The sequence below is a fragment of the Dipteris shenzhenensis genome, chromosome 9 (genome assembly GCF_047967505.1).
Source record: "Dipteris shenzhenensis isolate YYH24624 ecotype China chromosome 9, Dip_SZ_1.0, whole genome shotgun sequence".
NCBI classification, from domain to species: Eukaryota; Viridiplantae; Streptophyta; class Polypodiopsida; order Gleicheniales; family Dipteridaceae; genus Dipteris; species Dipteris shenzhenensis.
In genome coordinates, this window is record NC_141604.1 from 23416554 (window position 1) to 23437777 (window position 21224).

Below are 21224 nucleotides of genomic sequence, written 5' to 3' on the forward strand. Positions count from 1 at the left end.
TTTCAGCCCGTAAAGTGCCTTCTTCAATTTACAGACTTTACCTTCTGAACCGGGGATCACAAAACCTGGTGGTTGTTCCACGTATACCTCCTCCTTGAGATCTCCATTCAGAAAGGCGGATTTTACATCCATCTGAAACATGGGCCAACTTCCCTGGGCAGCTAAAGCCAAAACACTGCGAAATGTGGTTAGTCGAGATGTGGGAGCAAGAGTATCCTGATAATCAAAACCATGTACATACTCCGACTGCATAGCCTCCATACTCATTATGGAGCCATACTCCGACTGCATAGCCTCCATCCACCTATCATCACCCTGTGCCTCTTCAACACACTTGGGTTCATCAGCACGGATCACCTCTATCATCAAAGCATAGTTGACCAAGTGTTCATGTGCCCTTCTTTGCTCCTCTAATCTCTTGGACCGGCAGTGTTCGGATGGTTCCTCCTCAATGGCTAGAGGTTCTCTGTCGTCCAAAAGCTGCTTTACCCACCTCGGGAATGGCCATTGCCGTTGTGGTTCTGTAGGCTCTTCTTCCTCTTCTTTATCTTGAATCCTCCCAAGCACCGTTGGGGGAGTTTGGTATGCTATTGGTGGTTGTACTGGATGGATATCCTAGTTTTGATTGTATGGGAAGGAAGCATCCTCCTCCAATTGATGCAGCTATTCTGAGAAGACCACATCGCAACTTACTATTACCTTCTTGGTAATAGGGTTATAGAGACGATAACCCTTCATCTCTTCACTGTAGGCCAAGAAAATACATTTCTGGCTCTTCGGTTCCCATTTGGTCCTGTTAGCATCAGGGACATGCACAAAACAGTCACATCCAAGAACTCTGAAATGTGCAGTTGAAGGTTTCTTACCAGAAAAGGCCTGTAGTGGAGTCATCCCGTTCACAGCCTTTGTGTAGCTACGATTCAGAATGTAAATTGCCGTGTTACATGCTTCAGCCCAGAAAGTCTTTGGAAAATCTTTCCCTTTCATCATACTCCTGCCCATTTCGCAGATGACGCGCATCTTGCGTTCTGCTACTCCATTTTGCTGTGATGTATGTGGCGGGGGTTTCTGCCTCTTGATCCCATGACTTTTGCAGTAACTTTCAAATTCACTTGATGTGAACTCTCCACCTCTGTTGGATCTGAACTTCTTCACCTTCCTCCTCGATTCTTTCTCGACCATTACATGTCATTCCTTGAACTTACTAAAAGCCTCGTCTTTAATCTTTAGGAAGTATATCCATATCCTTCTATTGTAGTCGTCAATCAGCATCATGAAGTAGTAGGAACCACCCAAAGCTTCCATCTCCATCTTTCTACAGAGGTTTGTGTGAACGAGCTCTAGAGGAGCCTTTACCTTGCTGGCCTCTTTAGGAAAGGGCTGCTGATGCTGCTTGCCCATCATGCAAGCTTCACATACATTGAGCAGATCTGTAATTTCTGGTAGATCTGCAATCATTCCACTTTTATGCATCTCCTTTAAAGAACTAAGGTTTAGATGACCAAACCTCTCATGCCATAGCTTAGTGTTCTTCACATCAGCTCGAGCACTGAAAGTTGAGAGTTTGTAGATGTTGTTGCGCCGTGTACCTTTACCAATGACCTTCCCTTGAAGATCCAAAATCTGTGCGCCATTCTTATCGAAGTGAACTTTGAGGTCCCGATCCGTGATTGCAGAAATGGACAACAAGTTTCTCTTGATATTTGGCACATAAAGAACATCGGATAACTATTTTACAACTCCATCTGACTTGAGAGCAATCGTACCTTTTCCTTTTGCTGGACATTTTGCATCATTGTCGACTGCTACCAGGATTTCATTCCCTACCGGCTGTAGAGGTATACCAATCCTTCCGATTGGTCATGTGGCGCGATGCACCACTGTCAATAATCCAAGGTTCATTCGCAAGTACATGGACTGCCTTCGTGTAAATCTCCTTAATTGCTACAAATAGCTCTACTGGTACTGCCTGTGCACTGTTGCTAGACTCTTTCTTTACTCCGTTCTTCTCATCTGCAATCTTCTTTCGGCACTCATTCTGCTTGTGCCCTGCCTTGTTGCAATAGAAGCACTTGATCTTCTTCTTTCTCTTTTTATCATAAGAAGAAGATGGGTTACCAGAGTCCTTACCCTTACCTTTCTTTGATCCAACCAAGAAAGTCGAATCTTCTCCAGTCCTCGTCTTTTGACGCATCTCCTCCTCCAGAAGCATTGCACTGAAATCCTCAAAGTTGAGGGGCGGATTTCTGTTCTGCGTATCTAGCGCCGTAACAAGACAGTTGTACTTTGGTGGGAGAATCCGTATGCACCTTCGTGCTAGATTCTCGCTGGTGATGGTGATGCCAATCGTAGTTATCTGATCGCACAGATTCTTCACCCTGGTGATGAACTTCTCTATTGTTTCAGACTCAGACAGTTTCTCGTTCGCGAGTTGAGTCTCCAGATTCTGAATCTGCGTCTGATTCGTGGTCTCGTACTAATTTTTCAAGACCATCCATGCCTCCTCCGCTGTGGTGACATGTTGAATTAATGCCATGATAGAGTCACTTACACTGCAGACAATAGAACACAGCGCACCTGCATTTCTTCTTGTCCACGTGAGAATCTCATCCGCAGTTGGTATTATGTGTTGTGCTGCACTGGCCGAATTCGGTCTCAGAACCGGCTTCATGTCCACCCTAGTAGCAATATCCCAAAGCTCGTATGCGCTTAGGATGGTCTTCATCTTGAACTTCTAGAGTGGATAGTTAGAGCCGTCCAAGTTTTCACTTTCGCCGAACGGTGGGATTCACAGTCTTGCGGGCTGGGCCATCTCTCACAATCTGCTCACAAACAGAAACACACTACCAAATCTTCTTGCTAGAGCCCAAGCTTTGATACCATGTAAGAAAACAATACAACGTCTGTGCTCAACAGATAACAGGATCTCATACGCAAGAGAGAAAAACAGATAGTATGGAGAATCAAAAATTTGATTACTGTAAAATTGATACAATAGATGGCGCTGCCTCCCAACCGTGCGCTTCTATAAAAGAAGCTTCGATGGCGAGTTGGAAACAATAGAGGACGGAGGCTAGATGCTAAGGAATCAGGGTTGCTATAGCCAGTGATGAAATGGGCTTCACGGGCTTGCTCTTATATAGCCACCAATCGTAGTCAGTTAGACCCAATTGGGTGATCGACCCAGTCTACCCAAAATGGCCGACTAGGGGTCACGGTCCCAAAATAGGCCACCAACCACACGATAGAACCGGTGCGCAAAATAGAGCAACTAACCTACGATGTCCGTTCGGCCCAGAGCCGTTCGGGATCATCTGGGGCTCCAAACAAGCCTCACAACCCGAGAGTGGGTTGCCTCAGGAAATGCTCCGTCTACCCTCAGTGCGGTCAGTCATGGGATGCCTTCCCGCACTTGCATGTAGCCTAGTTGGCAGTGTGCCAACTCCGTCCAGCCATCAGGCCACACATGGCCCCCATCTGGTGTCCAAACCAGGACCTACCGGATAACCAAGCTACTCAAATGCCTTCTCGTCATATGGGGGGCTTACAAGTAGAGTTAGCTGGTTCCCGCGTAGTTACATGAGAGTGGAGCATTGATATCTAACACATCCAACAAGAGCTTGACATTTTATAGCTAGTTCTTCACTCATTAAATTAACATCCCACATGCACAATCTGGGAGGGGGCATACATGTGGGCCATCTTTTGTCTAATATCTCTCAAAGTGATGGCACAATCTAGTAGAGTCCCATTTCCCAAAATCCTATCCCCTAAAGTCAAAAGTTGATGACTCACCTTTTTGGACCCTTCCCCTATTTTAAAATACACACTAGCTCCACACTAGCATCTATGAGAAAAAAAGTTGATGTATTTTGAACTGCACACTAGCATCTATGAGGACAAGTGGATGGTTGACACCGATGCTCTCCACCTCATCATACTTTTCCTTTTTAAAACTATTGGATGCATGGACTATGCAAAACCACCCTATTCAATGCATCTATGGGGCCTTCCAAATAGAGGGATTAGCAACATGAGTAAGTTTTCCATCTCAAACATGGGTCCCTAGCCCTCTTATTACATTGTATACATGCCATTTCATATTACATATTACATATAAACATTTTTTATATTAGCAGTGTGCACATACATGTGCGGGTGCATGCCTTCATCTTTCTCAATCATGGCATCGTGGTGCCATAGGTTTTGATTGGATAGATGAAAGATGGGTGCCACTTGAGCGACAATTAGTATTGTATAGACCTTGCATTCGTGGACCATATCTATGACCCAATTACCATCCGCCCCATCAACTAATGCCCCTTTTGCAGGATGGCTGCTGCGCCATCTCAACCCAGCTTGAGGCTGGGGTGTGAAGGTAATAGGATGGACAAAAGATTTGTGATTGGCCCATGAAAGCCACCCACTCCATGGCCAACTCCTCTAAATGTTGCATGAATGGTACATTCCATTCCTCCAACGGCACTACACCAATCACACATTCGTGACATGAATTAACACCTTGGTAACCACGAGCGAGTGTGAACAGCTAGTGTGAATGATCACACCAGGTTGCCATCCTTCAATTCTATTTCTTGTGGGTGGGTGATCTAAGAGTTTGCTTTGAGATTGGGTTGATATGCAAATTGAATGAAGTAGCAAGGAGGATCAAACTGGATGCGTCTTGGGGAACTCCAATGGACCTTGTGTTCATCCTCTCAGCGTTGCTTGCAATGTGGGCCTGCTTCTATTTACGTCCACAACGCCTTCTCCCCGGCCCTCCTGCCTTGCCTGTGATCGGCCATCTACACCTCCTCAAGAATTCGTTGCCTCATCGCTCACTCTTCAAGCTCTCTCAAAGATATGGTCCCATCTTCTTCATCCGCTTAGGAAGCGTTCCCACCGTTGTCGTTTCTTCTCCTGCCCTCGCTAAACAGTTCCTTCATCACCACGATTAGGCCTTCGCTCATCGCCCTGCTATGGAGTTCGCCCAACGTGTCTTCTACGGACAGAACGGTGGCTCACTTTTTATGGACTACAACAGTCGATGGCGCGACATTCGCAAGATGTACAGTACCGAATCCTTTCTGCAAATAGGGTCCAACTGTCTAAGCAAGTCAGAGACGAAGAGATCTCGGCTTTCCTTGGGGAAGTCGAGAAACACTCTGGCTCAGCTGCGCCGCTTCGAAGAATAGCCTTATTTATCGTCGTGTTTAGTCGAAGATCAGAGGGAGGGTTTTCCATCATTCCAGACTTACTCGCGGAGGGTTCCGAGCTGTTCGTGTCGCCCATTATAGGCGACCTGATTCCTTACCTCAGGTGGTTCGATCCGGCTGGTTACCGGAATAGAATGGATGGCCTGTTCAGGCGATGGGATCTACTCCTCGAGAGAATCGTTAGGGAGCGGCTGCAGGAGACGCAGGACGATTCTAAGAAGGGAATTGCGCCCAACGACATGCTTACAGCGCTTTTGGATTTCAACAGCAAGGTGAACGCCTGCGATACTAGTAATGCATCTCGTTTTCTGAGTCCTTAGGTGTCATATTCTGCCCGGTACTGAGTCTACACATTTGAGCTCACTTCTCCTGTTCGATCTACGCAGGAAATGTTAGCGGCAGGAACGGATACGACGTCGAGCACGATAGAATGGGCGATGGCGGAGCTACTGCGAAATCCAGGAACGATGCAGAAGCTGCAGGGGGAGCTAGAGCAATTCGTTGGGGTTCGGAGGCAAGTCGAGGAGACAGATTTCGCCAAGCTCGTGTATCTCCAATCTGTGATGAAGGAGACGATGCTCATTCCCCATTTTTCACAGCACTTCACCGAGGTGGTTGGGTTTAAGTTACCCAAGCACACTCGCTGTTTGGGCTATCTCCCAGGACCAGAGTGTGTGGCACGACCCTCACGAGTTTCGACCTGAGAGATTTCTCGATGATGGTGAAGGCTCCACCATCAGGGTATTTGGCCATGACTATGAGTTGCTCCCATTTGGCACTGGGCGCAGAGTATGCCCTGGGATCCACCTTGGCATTGCCATGTCGTTCCTTGCAATGGCCAACTTGGTACACAGCTTCAATTGGGAGTTTGCCAAGCCTCCGGTAATGGACGAGGTCTTAGGTCTGACAAGCACACTCGCAAACCCACTCTTGCTCATCCCTAAATTGAGGCACCCGCTTCTACATCAAGAAGAGTTCCTCAATCCGAGTGTTGATTGAATTCTACCCTAACTTCTACCCTAACTGCATCCATGTCTAACTTTACTTTTTGGAGAGAAAGGTACTTGAAAGTGTTCAATGAAGTTATAAGATAGGTTGTTGGCTTTGAAGTAATGGGTGCCAAAAAGAGAGAGTTATTGTTAAATAAAAAAATGGAGGGTCGCCAAAAGAAAGAAGAGAGATTGGGAATATATTTTACTCATGTATCACGCTGCAGAGAGCCTACGTTGGCTTCTTTTCGTGGGCCTAGACACTTATTATATGGGCACAATCAATAGTGAAAAGCCATTGTTTAGAAAAACAATAGTAAACTCAAAAGGGAATGCGATCACAAGAGAATTGAAAGTAAAATATTGTGATGTGCAAAAAATCATTAAGCTCTTAGACTTGACCCATGTTTATTGAGTATAATCCTCTTAAAATCATTTGTCTTTAATGAGAATGTGAACATCCATTAGATTAGTACTTGGCTCCTACATAGGGTCCATGGTCTTACTCGGGGGGGGGGGGGGGGGGTCACCTCATAAAATTTTAATGTACCGCATGCCGCTTCAAAAGGAGGGGTGCTTTAATTGAGCTTTTTGAAAAAATTTAACAGGATTACAATAACAGGAGGGGTTTTTTGGATCAAATTTAGAAAGAATCTCTTAGTTCATAAGTAAAGAGGGGTGTTTTTATTGGGGGGAAATTTTAGTCGAGGGGTTTTTAAAATACCCCTTGAAAGCACGTGATACATAGGGTTTCTTAGTAGTGCACCCCCTGAGTGGTCTTAGTGGAGTCTAAAATTCTAATGGCTTCCATATTATATGTGTTGATAGATGGTAAGTTATTTAAAGTCAAGAGTTATCAAACTTAAAACAAGGGTTCGAATTACTAAGAATGAATGCCAAAAAGCTGTATTACTACTTCTCTACAATGTAGTTTTCAAATCTTCAATTACAAGCTTTCTCCATTATTCTTAGGTTGATCCTATGTTAAGGATATTGGCTTGTGATCCATGAACATTGTATTTTTTGTGGAACTCCGTTGTTAGCCAAAGATTCTCAATAAAGATATAAAGTTAAAATATAATTATCTCAAAAGTATTTTTTTAATGGAATTTCTATTTGTATTATGTTTTTCAAATGCCACCATGTGAAACAAAGGCTGATATAATTGTTACAAATGTGCCATATTGAAAGATAAAGATGGTCCCCACTTAATGCCAGCATGCAATATAAAATCAACAATGATGGTCCCCACTTGATGTTAGCATGCACTATGAAATCAATGATGATAGTGATAAGAATGTTTTTTAAAAGCTTATCTTTTCATGATATTGCTTTTGTATGTGTTCCTCGTTCTTGTCTTTTTAGTGGAGATAATTGGAGATACTATATTAATATTAAGGTCCTTAGAATTTTGTGAGTACATTTTTCAAGTTTTGTGAAAAATTCATCATCTCAAGATAGCTTGCAAATATGCCATAGTGAATAATTCTATATAAGTGATTGAGCACTAGCATGCCTGCTTATTGCATCATCTTTGCTGGTCCGTGCAATGCTACATGTTGGCTTTAAGTGATTATCATTTCTCTTCATGATTGTTTGTATCTAGTTTGTGTTAGTCAGCCATGTGTTGTTTGCATCATGTTATAGAGCATTTATGCACACTTGGGTCAATGCGCGATCGGGTATAGCTAATCGTGAAACTATTATAGGGGTAGTTTTGGGCCGCAATGCGATGCGTTGGTGGGTGAGATTTTGAATTTGGGACAGACTCGCACTCTCGCTGAATTTTTTTCCAACATAATGATTGCCATATTGGCGTAATAATGAGACGCAATTTATTAAAACTTGATGTTCTTAACACCACAGAGCTCGACACATGTTACTACATGAGCAGATTTGCCCTCCATTGCGTAGTCTCTTTGTTACAACTTTATGCATCAGACTATCCAATCAAGCTCACCACTTATCATCTAGATACCCATAGCTCACAACTTATCATCTACACACAGCTTTTCCACGCTGCTCTAGAGTCATGAAAATATGAGCATGCAGATCTAAACTCATGAAAATCCATAAAGATCTAGATTTGGGATGTCCACCACGTGAGCCTAGACTCGCAAAAATCCTTGAAGATCTAGATTTGTGACCACCATGTTGACAAGGTGGTGACGTTGGCTTGGAGCGACCACCATAATGGTTCTTGGAGTTATTTTATTGATGGTTGGCTTGGAGAGACCACTGCGCTGATTCTTGGGGTTATTTTAGTGATGGTTGTAGTTACTCCTAAATGAAGGAAAATGCATTTCATCGTGCAATCACCTAGACCTTAATTGGCTGGGTCACGTGAGACCCACGTTGGAGTCTCACAATGATAGAATTTTTTGTTCCTAGATTTTGCATTGTTTTCCCTTGAAGAGTCCCCTTTCATGTCGATTTGGCCCTTGCCCCTAAAAGGGACCCATCAAGAGCCATATCGACAATTGCATTTTTTAATAGCTTAATTTATGTTCTTAGCATGCTATCGAGTAGGTTTAAAACCATTCCGGTGGTTGGAACAACATGTTGTTATAGTGCAATGAGAGTGCAATTAGTAGTTTAAAACTAGTGGGTAAAAGTTACCTAAAGCAAGGAAAATGTATTTCCTTGTGTAACCATGGTGCCGGTTCTTAGAGCTATTTTAGTGCTGGTTGCAATTAAACCAAGGATTTCCTTGCAACCACCACATTGATTTTTGTAGCTATTTTAGTTCTGCTTGTAGTTAATCATAAAACCAAGGAAAATGTTTTTTCTTGTGCAATAATTGCTCGAGGGGTGCACTACTAAGAAATCCTAGGTATCATGTGCATTCAAGGGGTATTTACAAAACCCCTCAACTAAAAATTTTTCCCTAATAAAAACACCCCTCTTTACTTATGAACTAATAGGATTTTTCTAAAGTTGAATTAAAAAACCCCTCCTGTTATTGTAATACTTTTGAAATTTTCTTAAAAGTGGGATTAAAATACTCCTCCTTTTGAATGCACGTGGTACACTAAATTTTTTGGAGGTGAACTCCTAAGAATAATTGCTCGACTACACCCAGCAAGAACTGCGATAATAGTACTATTTATATTAAAGTTGAAACAAAAGAGACGAGGATAACAACTCAGCCACTCCTTAGCCTCATTGAGCTAAACTTGAACAAAAGAGATTACATCTAAAGACAAATTATAACAACACATCGATTGCTGTGAGCCTCATTGAGCAAAAATTGAACAAAAGAGATTACATCTAAAGATAGTTTTTGACCTAATAGCATTATATTAAATTTGAAACAAAAGAGATTACTTCCGGTGAGGATAACGACTCACCGATTGTTGCTGAGAGCCTCATTTAGAAAAAGTTGAACAAAATAGATTGCATCCAAAGAGGATATTGTACAACTCATTCATTCCTGAGAGCTTGTCGATAGATAACAATACATTATCATATTCACAGAGGCCAAGTTGTTACATTTGAATATTTTGGGATCCGATGCAGGTGACATGGAGATTTTTGGGGAGACAATGGAGAGTCCAAAGGCCGTGTACAATTGCAAGCATCAAAAGCAAATGCCGATGATAATACGAGAAAACTTTGCCATAAAAATCCTTAGCCCTTCATAAATATCTCCATGGTATATACCATGAAACACAGCTAAGAAGAGGCCAAATTAGTGCATGCTATCCAAGGTGATGATGTGGATATGGTCAGGGAACCGATTGTGTTAGCTAATTAGAGCATTGAGAAGATCAATTCACAACCAAGGACAAGGACAAATCCTCACGCATAATATTGAATGAAGAAAGAGCCAAGAGACAAAGATCACTCTGAAAACAAAAAGACCTTTAGACCACCACTCATCCCTACCGGGCTTGTTGTGGTGGTTTACAAAGGTATGACTACAAACTCAAAGCCACAGAAGCTTCTATATGAAAATATTGCATAGAATGATGAAGCACATCACATAGTCTCGCTGAATGATATCACTACAAAGGCCTCTAAGATCATAGTCATGATAGACATAGCTGAGAGCATTAGGTAGATGCCATGAACCATCTAAAAGAAAACCACACAAGTCAAGAACTAGAAAAGAAGCGGAAAATCAGTTTGACAAAATTGCTTGAGTTGCTTCACAGAGTGCTCTCTGAATACTGCATGCAATTATCGATGACTCTTTATAAAACTCACTATGGCATTAGCATCTTGTAGTATTGGTTGCACAAATGGCAATTGTCCAATATCCTTCAACAATAAGTTGAGAGTGTGAGCACCACATGGCACCCATGTCAAAGTGGGATACTTTGCCATGACCATCTCACCTGCGGTCTTGTAATTCGATGCATTATGACTTCAATAAACTAGCTAGAGCATATGAACAGTCAATATCATCCCCGTCTATTCTTCCCATCACATCTTCCATGAAGTTCCTAAAGAAGAACACAATGAAAACTTAGTCACAAACAGTGTAGCACAAAAGAGTGTAATCTCACTGGAACATTTGATAAACAACCTTGTAGCCCAGACTCTCCTCTTTCTAGCACCAGCAGTGGGTGCCAATGCATCCATGTTATGTAAGTACCTTCTTTTCCTCTCCTTCAATCCCAAAGGTGTTTCTTTCATCTTTTTCACTCATTCTTTAGCCTTCTCTCGTTCCTTCTCTACAGCTCATCGTACTTGATTGTATATAGATCTTTCCAAGCCTTTTTTGGACTCAGCTAGCTAACAGAGTGACTCTTCTAATTTAGGTTGCTCCAAGTCCAATGCATTTCGCTCCAAGTCCAATGCTTTGGCTTATCATAAAGATCCTAGTTCTCCCTTTGAAGATCCTGCATAGAGTTATGCATTGCAACAATGGTGCTATTTCCTAAATCTGCAATCATATGGCCCTTCTTTTTGCAGTAGAAGCATTCTCCCTGAAACTTCTTCTTGCCGCCCTTCTTCTTTTTGTCACCACTAGTAGACGACTCACCTTTTGTGGAGGAACCACCTTTTCCTTTCGCAGTGGCAGAGAAAGCATCATCCCCATTGCCGCCTCCATCTCAAGCTTTAAGCCTCAATTCCTCCTCCATAAGTAAAGCATAGAACTCCTCAAATGACAATGGTTGGGGTCTCATCTGAGTGTTAAGCGCTGTTTCCAGTCCATCAAACCTTAGTGGACATATCCGGAGACACCGTCGAGCTAGCTCTTCGCTAGTCTTTTGTATCCTAGGACCAGCCATCTGGTCACACATATTTTTTATTCAGGTTATGAACACCTCCGCTGTCTCTCCTTCATTAAACTTCTTTGCTGCGAGCTGATTCTCTAGGTTCTAGATCCTTGTTTGATTCCGCGTCTCATACTGACTCTTGAATATGTTCTAGGACACAGTTGCCTTAGATGTATGCTGAATCAAGGTCAAAACACTATCAATAGTACTTGTAACTAGGGCACACAAGGCATCTGCATTCCTGCGTTTCCAAGCTCATAGAAGGTCGGCATTAGGAGGTATCATACTCCCCGAATTCACTAGGTCAAGCGGTTCCTTGTGGTTTTGAGTCATAGTCCCCAATACTGTCTCCAGAAGCTCATATGAATCTAGAATAGCAGTAATTTTAAACTTCCACAAAGTGTAGTTCGTACCATCTAGCTTGCCTTCAATGAAGGCTGGTGGGCAAATCCTCAACGCTTGGATTGTTGGTGCAGTAGCAGTTGCTGAACTCGAGCCACTTCCTTTGGAGCCGCTTCCTATTACCATCACTCCGTATGTTGTTGAAGCCCTCGCCTCTCTTCTATTCTTCGATCCTTAGAGCCGCCTGGGGCTCTGATACCATGTTAAATTACACGGTGTAGCAGAACAAAAACTGAACAAAGAATAGAGAGTACACAGCAAACTGGAGAGGAACAAACTTTTCCTTCAATACTAATGTAGTACAGATGATGGCTCCGTCCACCTGTGCACTCCCACAGTGGAGCTTAGATGGCAATCTAGATAGATACTAGGTGAAGAGCTACTAGCTAGAAGATCTGATCTGATCTGAACTCATCTGATACAATGGACTGGGGAGGTCGCCTCTTTATAGCTATGAGGGCAGCAGTCGGCGGATCAACGTAGTCAGTGGAGTCGACTAGTCGACCTAGTCGATAGAGCCAACCAGTCAACCTAGTCGGTGGAACCGACTAGTCATCCATGGAATATTTAGGGAATATTCCCTATACTGCCGCTAGCCCCCCTGGGACTCCCCAAGCCCCAACAAGAATAAGGGGCTTCAACACAATCACCTTTCTACCATCAACAGTCTCATTGATAGACCTCATCTAACATGCAAGTCAAGATCCCAAGTCAGGATCCATCCTGTGTCTCGGGCTCACACATGGCTTCTCCTCATATGGGGGCCTTACAACTTGAGCACCTTGGACCACTGGTGGTTACCAGGAGGGTGGGGCATTGAGCATATCTAACACTAAGAGGTCGCTATTGCAACCTCCGTGCTCTATTTTGAGTTCATCCATGTAGGCTTCAATGTATGTGCAGAGCTCCTTATGGTTACGAAACCATAATGCAACTGGTAGGACCATTCACAACATTGTTTTCAAAAAACACATGCCATGCAAACACTACTCCACAACTTCCTAATCAGGCTCCAAAAAGTGCTCGGAGTATGCTGTCCATTGAGCTAGTGGTATGAGTCCTTTTGGAGCTCAGAGGTTCCCACTAACCTAGTCTAGCTGGCTAGCATAGTCCATAAAGCTGCATGAGACCTTGACCTCTTGAGTGTTGAAAACATCGCGCAAGGGGCTCCGAGCAGATCATATGCATGAATGTTTTTTTGCAACGGTAAGGCGTAGAGGAGTATAAGCTTTAAGGGAAGAGTGTAAACGTGAAGGGCGATCCGCCAATGAATTGAGGAGTGATGGTGGCTGAGCTATAGGGATGTAAAACACCCCAGCACATCATCTTGCCATCGTGCATGCAGTGTTCTACCTCATCCATGGTTACCTTCCTTGTGCCATGATCTAACTTCCCCGTGCCTTTTTTGCACTCCAGTCCTTCCATTCCCCTCTCAGGGATGCGGAAGACATTTGCATGAAGGCTAGCAGGGAGGTTCGCATGCGAGAGGCGGTTGCATGGAGGCATCTACTGTGATACGGGGCTCACAGTATCTAAGGCGACATTCCTTAGCCTGGCCAGCTCGGGTCTGGGTCTGTGAGTATGCTGTATCTAAGGGTGTGGAAGGGGGGCAAGCTGGTGGCTGAGAGCTGGAGCTGGAGTGGCATCCTACCTTCATCGCATACGATGGCTGGCTCATGTCTTAAGTAGAAAAATTCAAATTCGTGATTCAAAGAAATTTGTGGGAAAATCACTCGAATGGAGAAAAAAATAAGTTAAAAAAGCGATGACATGCCACATTTTTTACATAAATCGACACATCATCCCTACATATTCGTACGAATAAACCTGTATTAGGACAAATATGCGGCTGTGTTTCTACATATAAGCTCACTATCTGCAAATGTCTCTTATCTCACGCTTGGTTCCCTAGCCGAGCATAAGAGATCAAACAAGGAAAAGAAGAAGAAAGGTCAAGGTTGTGAAAGCAATCTAGAAGGTCCGAGATAAGATGGATTTTTTGTTAGGGAGCTTTAGGATCTCATTTTGAGTTCCTGAGATCTCTTGTGAGGTTTTTAGTTTTGGTCTTTGTTCCTTTGTTTATGGGAGTTCTAGGTTCTCTTTAGTGAGTTCGTTCGATCTCTTGTGAGAAAAATGTCTTGGATTTTTTTGTGTCTAAAATTTGTTTGTGGGAGTTCTAGGATCTCCTTGTTGAGTTCCTTAGATCTCTTGTGAGATAAATTTATTTGCGGGAGTTTGAGGATCTCCTTGTTGAGTTCCTTAGATCTCTTCTGAGAAATGTGCTTGTTTTTGTGTCTATGAAATTTGTTTGTGGGAGTTCTAAGATCTCCTTGTTCAGTTTCTTAGATCTCATGTGAAAAGATTTTTGTACATGGGAGTTCTAGGATCTCCTTGGTGAGTTCCTTAAATCTCTTGTGATAAGATTTTTGTACGTGGGAGTTCTAGGATCTCCTTGTTGAGTTGCTTAGATCTCTTGTGAGAAATGGGCTTGTTTTTGTGTCTATGAAATTATGAAATTTATTTGTGGGAGTTCTAGGATCTCCTTGTTCAGTTCCTTAGATCTCTGGTGAGAATTTTTGTATGTAGGAGTTCTAGGATCTCCTCGTTGAGTTCCCTAGATCTCTTGTGAGAAATATGATTTTATTTTTTGTTTGTATTCTCACACTTTCTTTGAATGAATATTTAATATTCTTTCAATAGAATGTGAAAGAATACAAAAAGTTTTAAAGTGTACGAATTGAAAGTTTTAAAAGTTATTAGAAGAGTTGTCTCATTCTTACACTTTCTTTTGAATGAATATTTAATATTCTTTCAATAGAATGTGAATGAATGATTTTCAATTTGAGTGTATTCTTCAAATAAAAATGAATCCATGTCTTTTTTTATTACTCAAAATTTTCACTTTCTTTTGAATGAATATATAATATTCTTTCAATAGAATGTGAATGAGTGATTTTCAATTTGAGTGTATTCTTCAAATAAAAATGAATCCATGTCTCTTTTTATTACTTAATTCTTTTACTTTCTTTTGAATGAATATATAATATTCTTTCAATAGAATGTGAATGAATGATTTTCAATTTGAGTATATTCTTTCAATAGAAATGAATCAATGTCTTAATTTTTATTACTTATTCTTTTAGTTTCATTTGAATGAATATTTCATATTCTTTCAATAGAGCGTGAATGAATGAAAATTAATATATTGCATGCTTGAACGTGTTTTTTTTAAGGCTACGTGTTGTTTTTGATAAAATGTGTATTGTAGTATGTTTCTATTGTATACTCAAATTATTTTTTTTGCATTTTGTTTTTTGGCAACTTCAAAACCATGGTGCATGGAAAGATTTGGTCATATGTGATGGAGATACAAAAAGTACATGCCTCCATCTCTTTCGTGTAGTGTAAATATTGTGGACACAAGCTCACAAGCAATTCTACTCGCATCAAGAAACATTTTCTCGGAATAGGTAGTGACGTTGAAGCTTGCACATGCACTCCATCTGATGTTCTTCCGTTATGCAAATCATATTTAGAGAAAGTGAAGAAAGTGGTTAATCCGAACCTGATAAGGAATTGTCCAAATCAACAAGATGTGAGCGTTGAGGTTGATGAGACAGCTGAAGGAGAAGCACCAATAAATGCGAGGAGTGTATTCATACATGAAGGTGATGTAGATTTGCTAGCAATTGGGTCGTAAGTGAGTTTTGATGCGACTAATGCCTGTCACCTAAAGAAGAGAAAAAAGGCAGAACAATCTTATATGGAGGATGGATTTCTTCGACAACAAGTGCATGAAGAGCACTTAAGATGGACAGAAGCATTTGTTAAAAATGGTATACCATTCAATGTGACGAGAGATGAGACGTTTCGTAATGCCTTGAAATCATGTGCTAGACCAGGATTTATTTTGTCAGATTATAATAAAATGCATACAGATCATCTTGATAAAGTCAAACAAACTGTGATAGGTTGCTTGAAAAGAAAGATATTGGATTTTATTCCTACATATGGATGCAATCTTGCTTCTGATGGATGGACTAGCAAGCAGGTTAGACCCTTGATAAATGTAACGTGCATTACTCCTAAAGGAACTATGTTTTCGGGGAGTATTAATGCATCTCTAAAAGAAAAAAGTTCAGCATATATTGTAAAAATATACGAAAGAGCAATTCGTAAAGTTGGTGGCACTGAAAATGTTATTGCATTAGTAAATGTCATTGGGATACTAAGGGACCCAAGACACAAGCGCCTACATGTGCAAGTTGCTGAGGAGGTAATGAAGGACTTCAAGGATATTGTGGATGCAAAGGAGATCCTTGCAGCTTGTGATAATGTCGGTGTAAGTCGTGAAGCTTACACATCTATTTTCAAAATTTTAAAGTCTGCTATTTTGGGAAAGTATAAGAAGTCTACAGTGCCCCTACCCACACCTTGGTCTGTGAGATGTGCATAGTGAGAAACAAACCAATGTGCAAGAGAAATGCTTGGAGGGTACCATTGTGTAAGGGGCACAATGACTTGGAAGAGTAAAAAGAAATCTAGCTTGCAAACCTTTGAGATGAATGCTTTCAACAATGTCTACTTAGATATTGAGAAACTGCAATAAGCAATGGTCAAATTCTATGGCATGAGAGAAGATGGTAAGAGAAAATCCATTATAGCATTATACTTTACTTAGTTCATTTCCTATATCATGTTTATCCTAACGATTTTTCTCTTTTGTTGTACAGATTGCAATGGAAAGCTCATATTTTTCATCAAAATGGATGAAGCTTAATTGGTGAAAGAACACAAGTTAGAGAGAGTCAGCATCTGCATTATGAATAAAGCCTTAGCCTTTGTTCAAGGGGATGAAGAAGTAGAGCGATATTTCTCAATGCAATCAAAGAAAGATATATGGTGGCTTGCAGCATTTGAGACTCCAAAAGAGTGCCATGAGACATTGAAGTGGGTTCTAGATAGAACAGGAATCCCATCGACCATCTGAAGACAAGAGGAAGGGCAAAGATTGACAGTCGATGGCCATGGAGCCTTTCAAGTTGAATGGGATCTTGCTGGTGATTTGAAAACCCTCATTGAGTGCTTGCATGGTTGTGATATAGGGGCCAATGCAATTAACACATGCCTTTATTGCATGTGTTCACAACGTAAGCAAAAGGCTGTCTTACAATGGGAGAATGGCATTCTATCTTGCAACCAAATGCAAGCTCCGAATTGTGACAAGAAGGATCCAAAGTGGGATCCCATCTTGCCCATCCCGCTTGAGAGAGTACACATATGTACTTTACATGCAGAACTGTGCGTACTTGATAAGTTGTTGTATTTGCATCTTGTTTATGCTTGGAATTTAATTCCGCAAGAAGTATCCACACGGTGCATTGCAGAAGCTGAGAAGTTGTTGTCAGAGATGGGATTCCATGGAGGACATGTCAAACTTAAGAAGGATAAGAAAATGTCTGGGGCAACATAGAATCTTTCTGCAAAAGTGTCCATGGGTGGAGGGAAGGCAAGGAGATTCCTATCGAACCACAATCTTGACAAACACAAACGTACATTGTCTCAAAGTAGTTTGGGTTGGGAATACTGGAAAGCATTGTGTGAATGCACGACCAATAAGGCTTCTCATCCTCAAGTAGCAACTTTGAGAGCTAAAGTATGGGCAAAGGTAGATGCATTGATAAAATTGCTTCGCCAGGTTCAAATTGATGAGATGTATTATGAAAGGTTCAGGATGGCTGTGAAAGATTTTATGCAATTAATGGTGAAAGCATGGGGGGAGTCACACATTATGCATTACATGGTAATCTTAGCACCATCGTAATATTTAGCACTTGCTTTATAAACATTTTTTGTTGTTGATTTGATTCTCATCTTGTTTGTAGCATATTCTCTATGCATACAGACCATGGTTTGTACAAAATTGGGGTCCTTTGTCAATTTGGAATACACAAGGCATGGAGAAGTCGCACTATAGAGCCAAGGCAGCCTACTTCAAGAACTCAAGGCATGGTGGTGGTGTCACTCGCAGTAATGCATTGCATGAGATGTTCGACTGGTTTTTTAGATGTTTACTAGGAAGGACTTTAAAGTTTGAAAAGGCAAAGGCATCAGAACTTGCAAAAGCAGTTCAAATTGTATCAAAGAATAGAAGGCATAATGCTTGCAAAGCATCCATAGGGAGTCAAGGAGTCACACATTGGTTGCAAGCTAGAGTGAGAGAAGGGAGCAGATGGGTCCAATCACCAACAGAAGCTATGGTGTAATTCTATACAAATATGAAATAAATATATTGCTTATTTTGACCACAATTTGTGTAGTCACTTTTTAATATCTTGCTTATTTTGACGACAATTTTTGTACTCACATGATATTGGGGCAAGTGGGGACATGGTGAAGGAGGGGGGAGAGAAGGGAGGGGCGTGGGGTGGGGCAAGGGGAGGGGTGGAGTGGTAGCAAGGGTGTGGGGAGGGGGGGATGGGGGTATGGGGGAGGGCGACGGGTGTGGGCGGGGCAAGTAGGGGGAGGGAAAGGGGTGGAGGGCAACGAGGGTGGGGGGGGTTGGAGGTGTTAGGGCGGGGACAGGGGGCATGATGAAACCCTAAATGTAATTAAAAGGGATGTCAAAACATGATGGGCCCTTATAAAAAGTTAAAAAAAACCCTAACTCTCATTATTCAATGGCAAGAGTAAAGAACACTGCTAGACCCACTGGACGCTACCCCCACCCTTCCTCCCCTAGCTCCACCACCTCCATGGCATCTGCACACACGAACCTATCCGGGTTCGATGGCACCTCCCCCAACTCTCGTGAGCCCTCCCCCAACTCCCCCAAGTCCCATGAGCCCACTCCCTAGTCTGCTAAGCCTTCTTCTCCTCCAAAGTTTCGTGAGCCCACTCCCCAGCCCCAAGAGCATGAGCCTTCCCCTCAACCTTCTCCCCAGCCTTCCCTCAGCCTTCCCCTCAGCCTCAGCCTTAGCATGACCCTCAACCTTCCCCTTAGCCTTCCCCTCAGCCTGAGCCTCAGCCTGACCCTTAGCCTTCCCCTCAACCTTCCCCTCAGCCTTCCCCTCGACCTTCCCCTCCCCATGAGATCCCTCTCCCGATCGAACAAAATGTGTTCGATAACCTCCTAGATATAGAGAGGCTTCCTGAGGGTCAACAGACTGCTAGGAAGAGCACCATCTTCCCTCTCCCGGAGATACAGCCCATGGCAGAGATGACCCCTGTGCCCATGAGGAGGGTAAAGCAGACTCCGAGGAAGCCCCATCCCAAAGAAGGCCAAATCTCCAGACGTCAGGGAGAGGAGGACTCAAAGGAGGACCAATGCAGATAGGAGCAACAAAAGAAGTTCAAGGCAGGCAAGAGGCCGTGGGAAGGTGTTTGGGTACCTGTAAGGCCCCCACCAAGAGTCTGGAAGCTGTAAAACTAGGAGTGCGGGCCCTGAGGGTGATCAGGCAAATGCAGAAGACCACCGACAACTTGATTTCACATGCTCCGTTCGAACGTGTGGTACGGGAGATTGCACAGGGATACAAGGATGACGTGCACTTCATCACAGGAGCTATGGGGGCGCTCCAGGAGGCTGCAGAGCAAGTGACTACTACTCTGTTCTAGGACACCAACTTGTGTGCCATCCATGCAAAGCGCATCACGGTCATGGACAAGGACATGGCTCTAGCGAAGTGGCTATGGAGTGACCCAAGTTTGAAGCCCTAGATTCTCTTATAGCCCACTCTTAGGACTTAGACCACCCCCTGCCCTTGAAGGCAATATCTTATATTTAAGGCCCAAGGGTTGATTTTTTTTAATAAAATATATCGACGTTCTCTACACTCTCGCATTGTTGTATATTTTCCATTTCAATGCTTGCAGTAAATGATCGTTTTAAGTTAAGTTTTGAATTCTATCAAATCCTGAAGAAATTTCACCGTCGTGCAGAAGGGAAAAGTGTCCGGCATGTCGCCAGGACCCCAAAAAGCCCAAAACCCACCATGGCACAAATTTGGGCATTCTGGCAAGTTCAAAATGCCCAAATTTGCACCGTAGCATGTTTTGGGATTTCTGGGGTCCTGGCGATGTGCTGGACATTTTTCCCTTCTGCGCGACGTTGAAATTCCTTCAGGTTTTGACAGAAATGAACTCTTGATACCCAAAATTAGTGAAAATGATAATAAATTGGCTAGAATTTTATTAAATTAACATAATTAAAATGATGGAGAAAATATATCATCAACGACTTAAACAAAATACAATGGAATTCATGACGAGCAATGATAACTTAAAACAAATAATAAAGACATGTAGTCATGTATCCATTGAGATATCCATTTAAATATATGTTTATATACAAAAGGCCTCATAGGCTATCTTTCTTCTTGGCTAGTTCAAGTACATCGAGAATAGGGGTCTTTGAATCCCCTAGTGGATTCCTAGATATAAATCTAGCTGCAACAGCACTAACATTCTCCTCTCCTATTGCCAAAGACATAGCCGTTGCTGTCAATGCCCTGCCATGAATGTTCGATCCAAAGGCATTGATAGCAGCCAGGCAATGTACCAAAATGACTTTGTTGGCATTCCAAGTAATGTTGGAGTATCCGATAGCATGCGACAATGCCTTGCACTTCAGCAGCTCCGAAGGACCTCGAGGAGAAAATTTGCCGTGAAAGACCACGATATGCTCTGTGACTTTGCAAAGGTAATGGGCCAAAGAATGATCTCGCCCAAATGTGCTGCGAACATTACCCCGTCGAGATGAGAATTCATCAAGCTCGAACGCATCCTGCAAAAATTCAACAAACATTCAAAGACCGAAAAAACAAATTATACTCAAAGAACATCAAAATCAAAATTATTGTTCGAACTTACCACTACAGCGTCGTCGGCTTCTATCCCTTCCTCATTTGCAATGTTGATGGAACCATGTGCTATGTGATGTTCCATTTGGGAGGTGGACGCTTTCTCCTAACCTGTGTTGGAGGTGCAAGCTTCTACATGAGAGGGTTGTGCATCGTATACAGACATGTCTGCATCCCTCATTGAAACCAACGTCATCAAGAGAAAGTCTTCCATTGTCTGGTCTTCAAAACCTAAAACCCCAGGATCTTTGACACTTGTGTCAACATCGAACCCCGATAGGACTCCGAGTGCCTCATCCTCTCGTAGTCCAAAAAGAATCTCTATGTCATGGAGGAATACGTACTCTTCTCCATTGATGATGAGGGGTGACAAGGACCATAATTTTGAGTTTGGGTCAACGGTCTCTGATGCAGATTCTTGCTCTACTGGGGGCTCTTGAAGTAGGCTCAATGCTTGAGCTGCTTCCATCTCCTCTGTTGGATCGTCAAGACTCTCTTCCATGTAGATGTCCGAGTCTAGTCTAGAGA

At 42.6% G+C, this 21224-nt stretch overlaps 1 protein-coding gene and 1 pseudogene across 2 annotated transcripts in view; one reads left to right on the plus strand and one right to left on the minus strand.

Annotated features, from left to right (window-relative positions):
* Positions 1-6230, plus strand: part of LOC147898388 (cytochrome P450 71AU50-like) — a 163815-nt pseudogene extending 157585 nt beyond the window's left edge. Inside the window, exon 2 of the transcript XR_015541564.1 lies at positions 5603-6230. The product of XR_015541564.1 is annotated as a cytochrome P450 71AU50-like (transcript). The remainder of the gene's footprint in view (positions 1-5602) is intronic.
* A 3956-nt stretch (positions 6231-10186) lies between these two features.
* Positions 10187-20840, minus strand: LOC147898392 (uncharacterized). The gene is made up of 3 exons (XM_087379156.1): positions 20707-20840; positions 20300-20620; positions 10187-10282 (listed from the first exon to the last, which is right to left on the minus strand). Exons 1-3 carry the CDS (start codon positions 20779-20781, stop codon positions 10187-10189), a joined length of 492 nt encoding a protein of 163 aa, XP_087235282.1. The 5' UTR covers positions 20782-20840.
* Between the last annotated feature and the right edge of the window lie 384 nt (positions 20841-21224).

What these genes read in the sequence shown, in the direction of transcription:
- LOC147898392 (XM_087379156.1), bottom strand. Translation starts at nt 20,781, where the DNA reads ATGGAACATCACATAGCACATGGTTCCATCAACATTGCAAATGAGGAA. An exon ending in AAGCCGACGACGCTGTAGTG is followed by an intron (nt 20,621 to 20,706) that starts GTAAGTTCGAAC and finishes GAATTTTTGCAG; the next exon opens with GATGCGTTCGAGCTTGATGA. An exon ending in TGGCAATAGGAGAGGAGAAT is followed by an intron (nt 10,283 to 20,299) that starts GTTAGTGCTGTT and finishes GTTTTCTTTTAG; the next exon opens with ATGGTTCATGGCATCTACCT.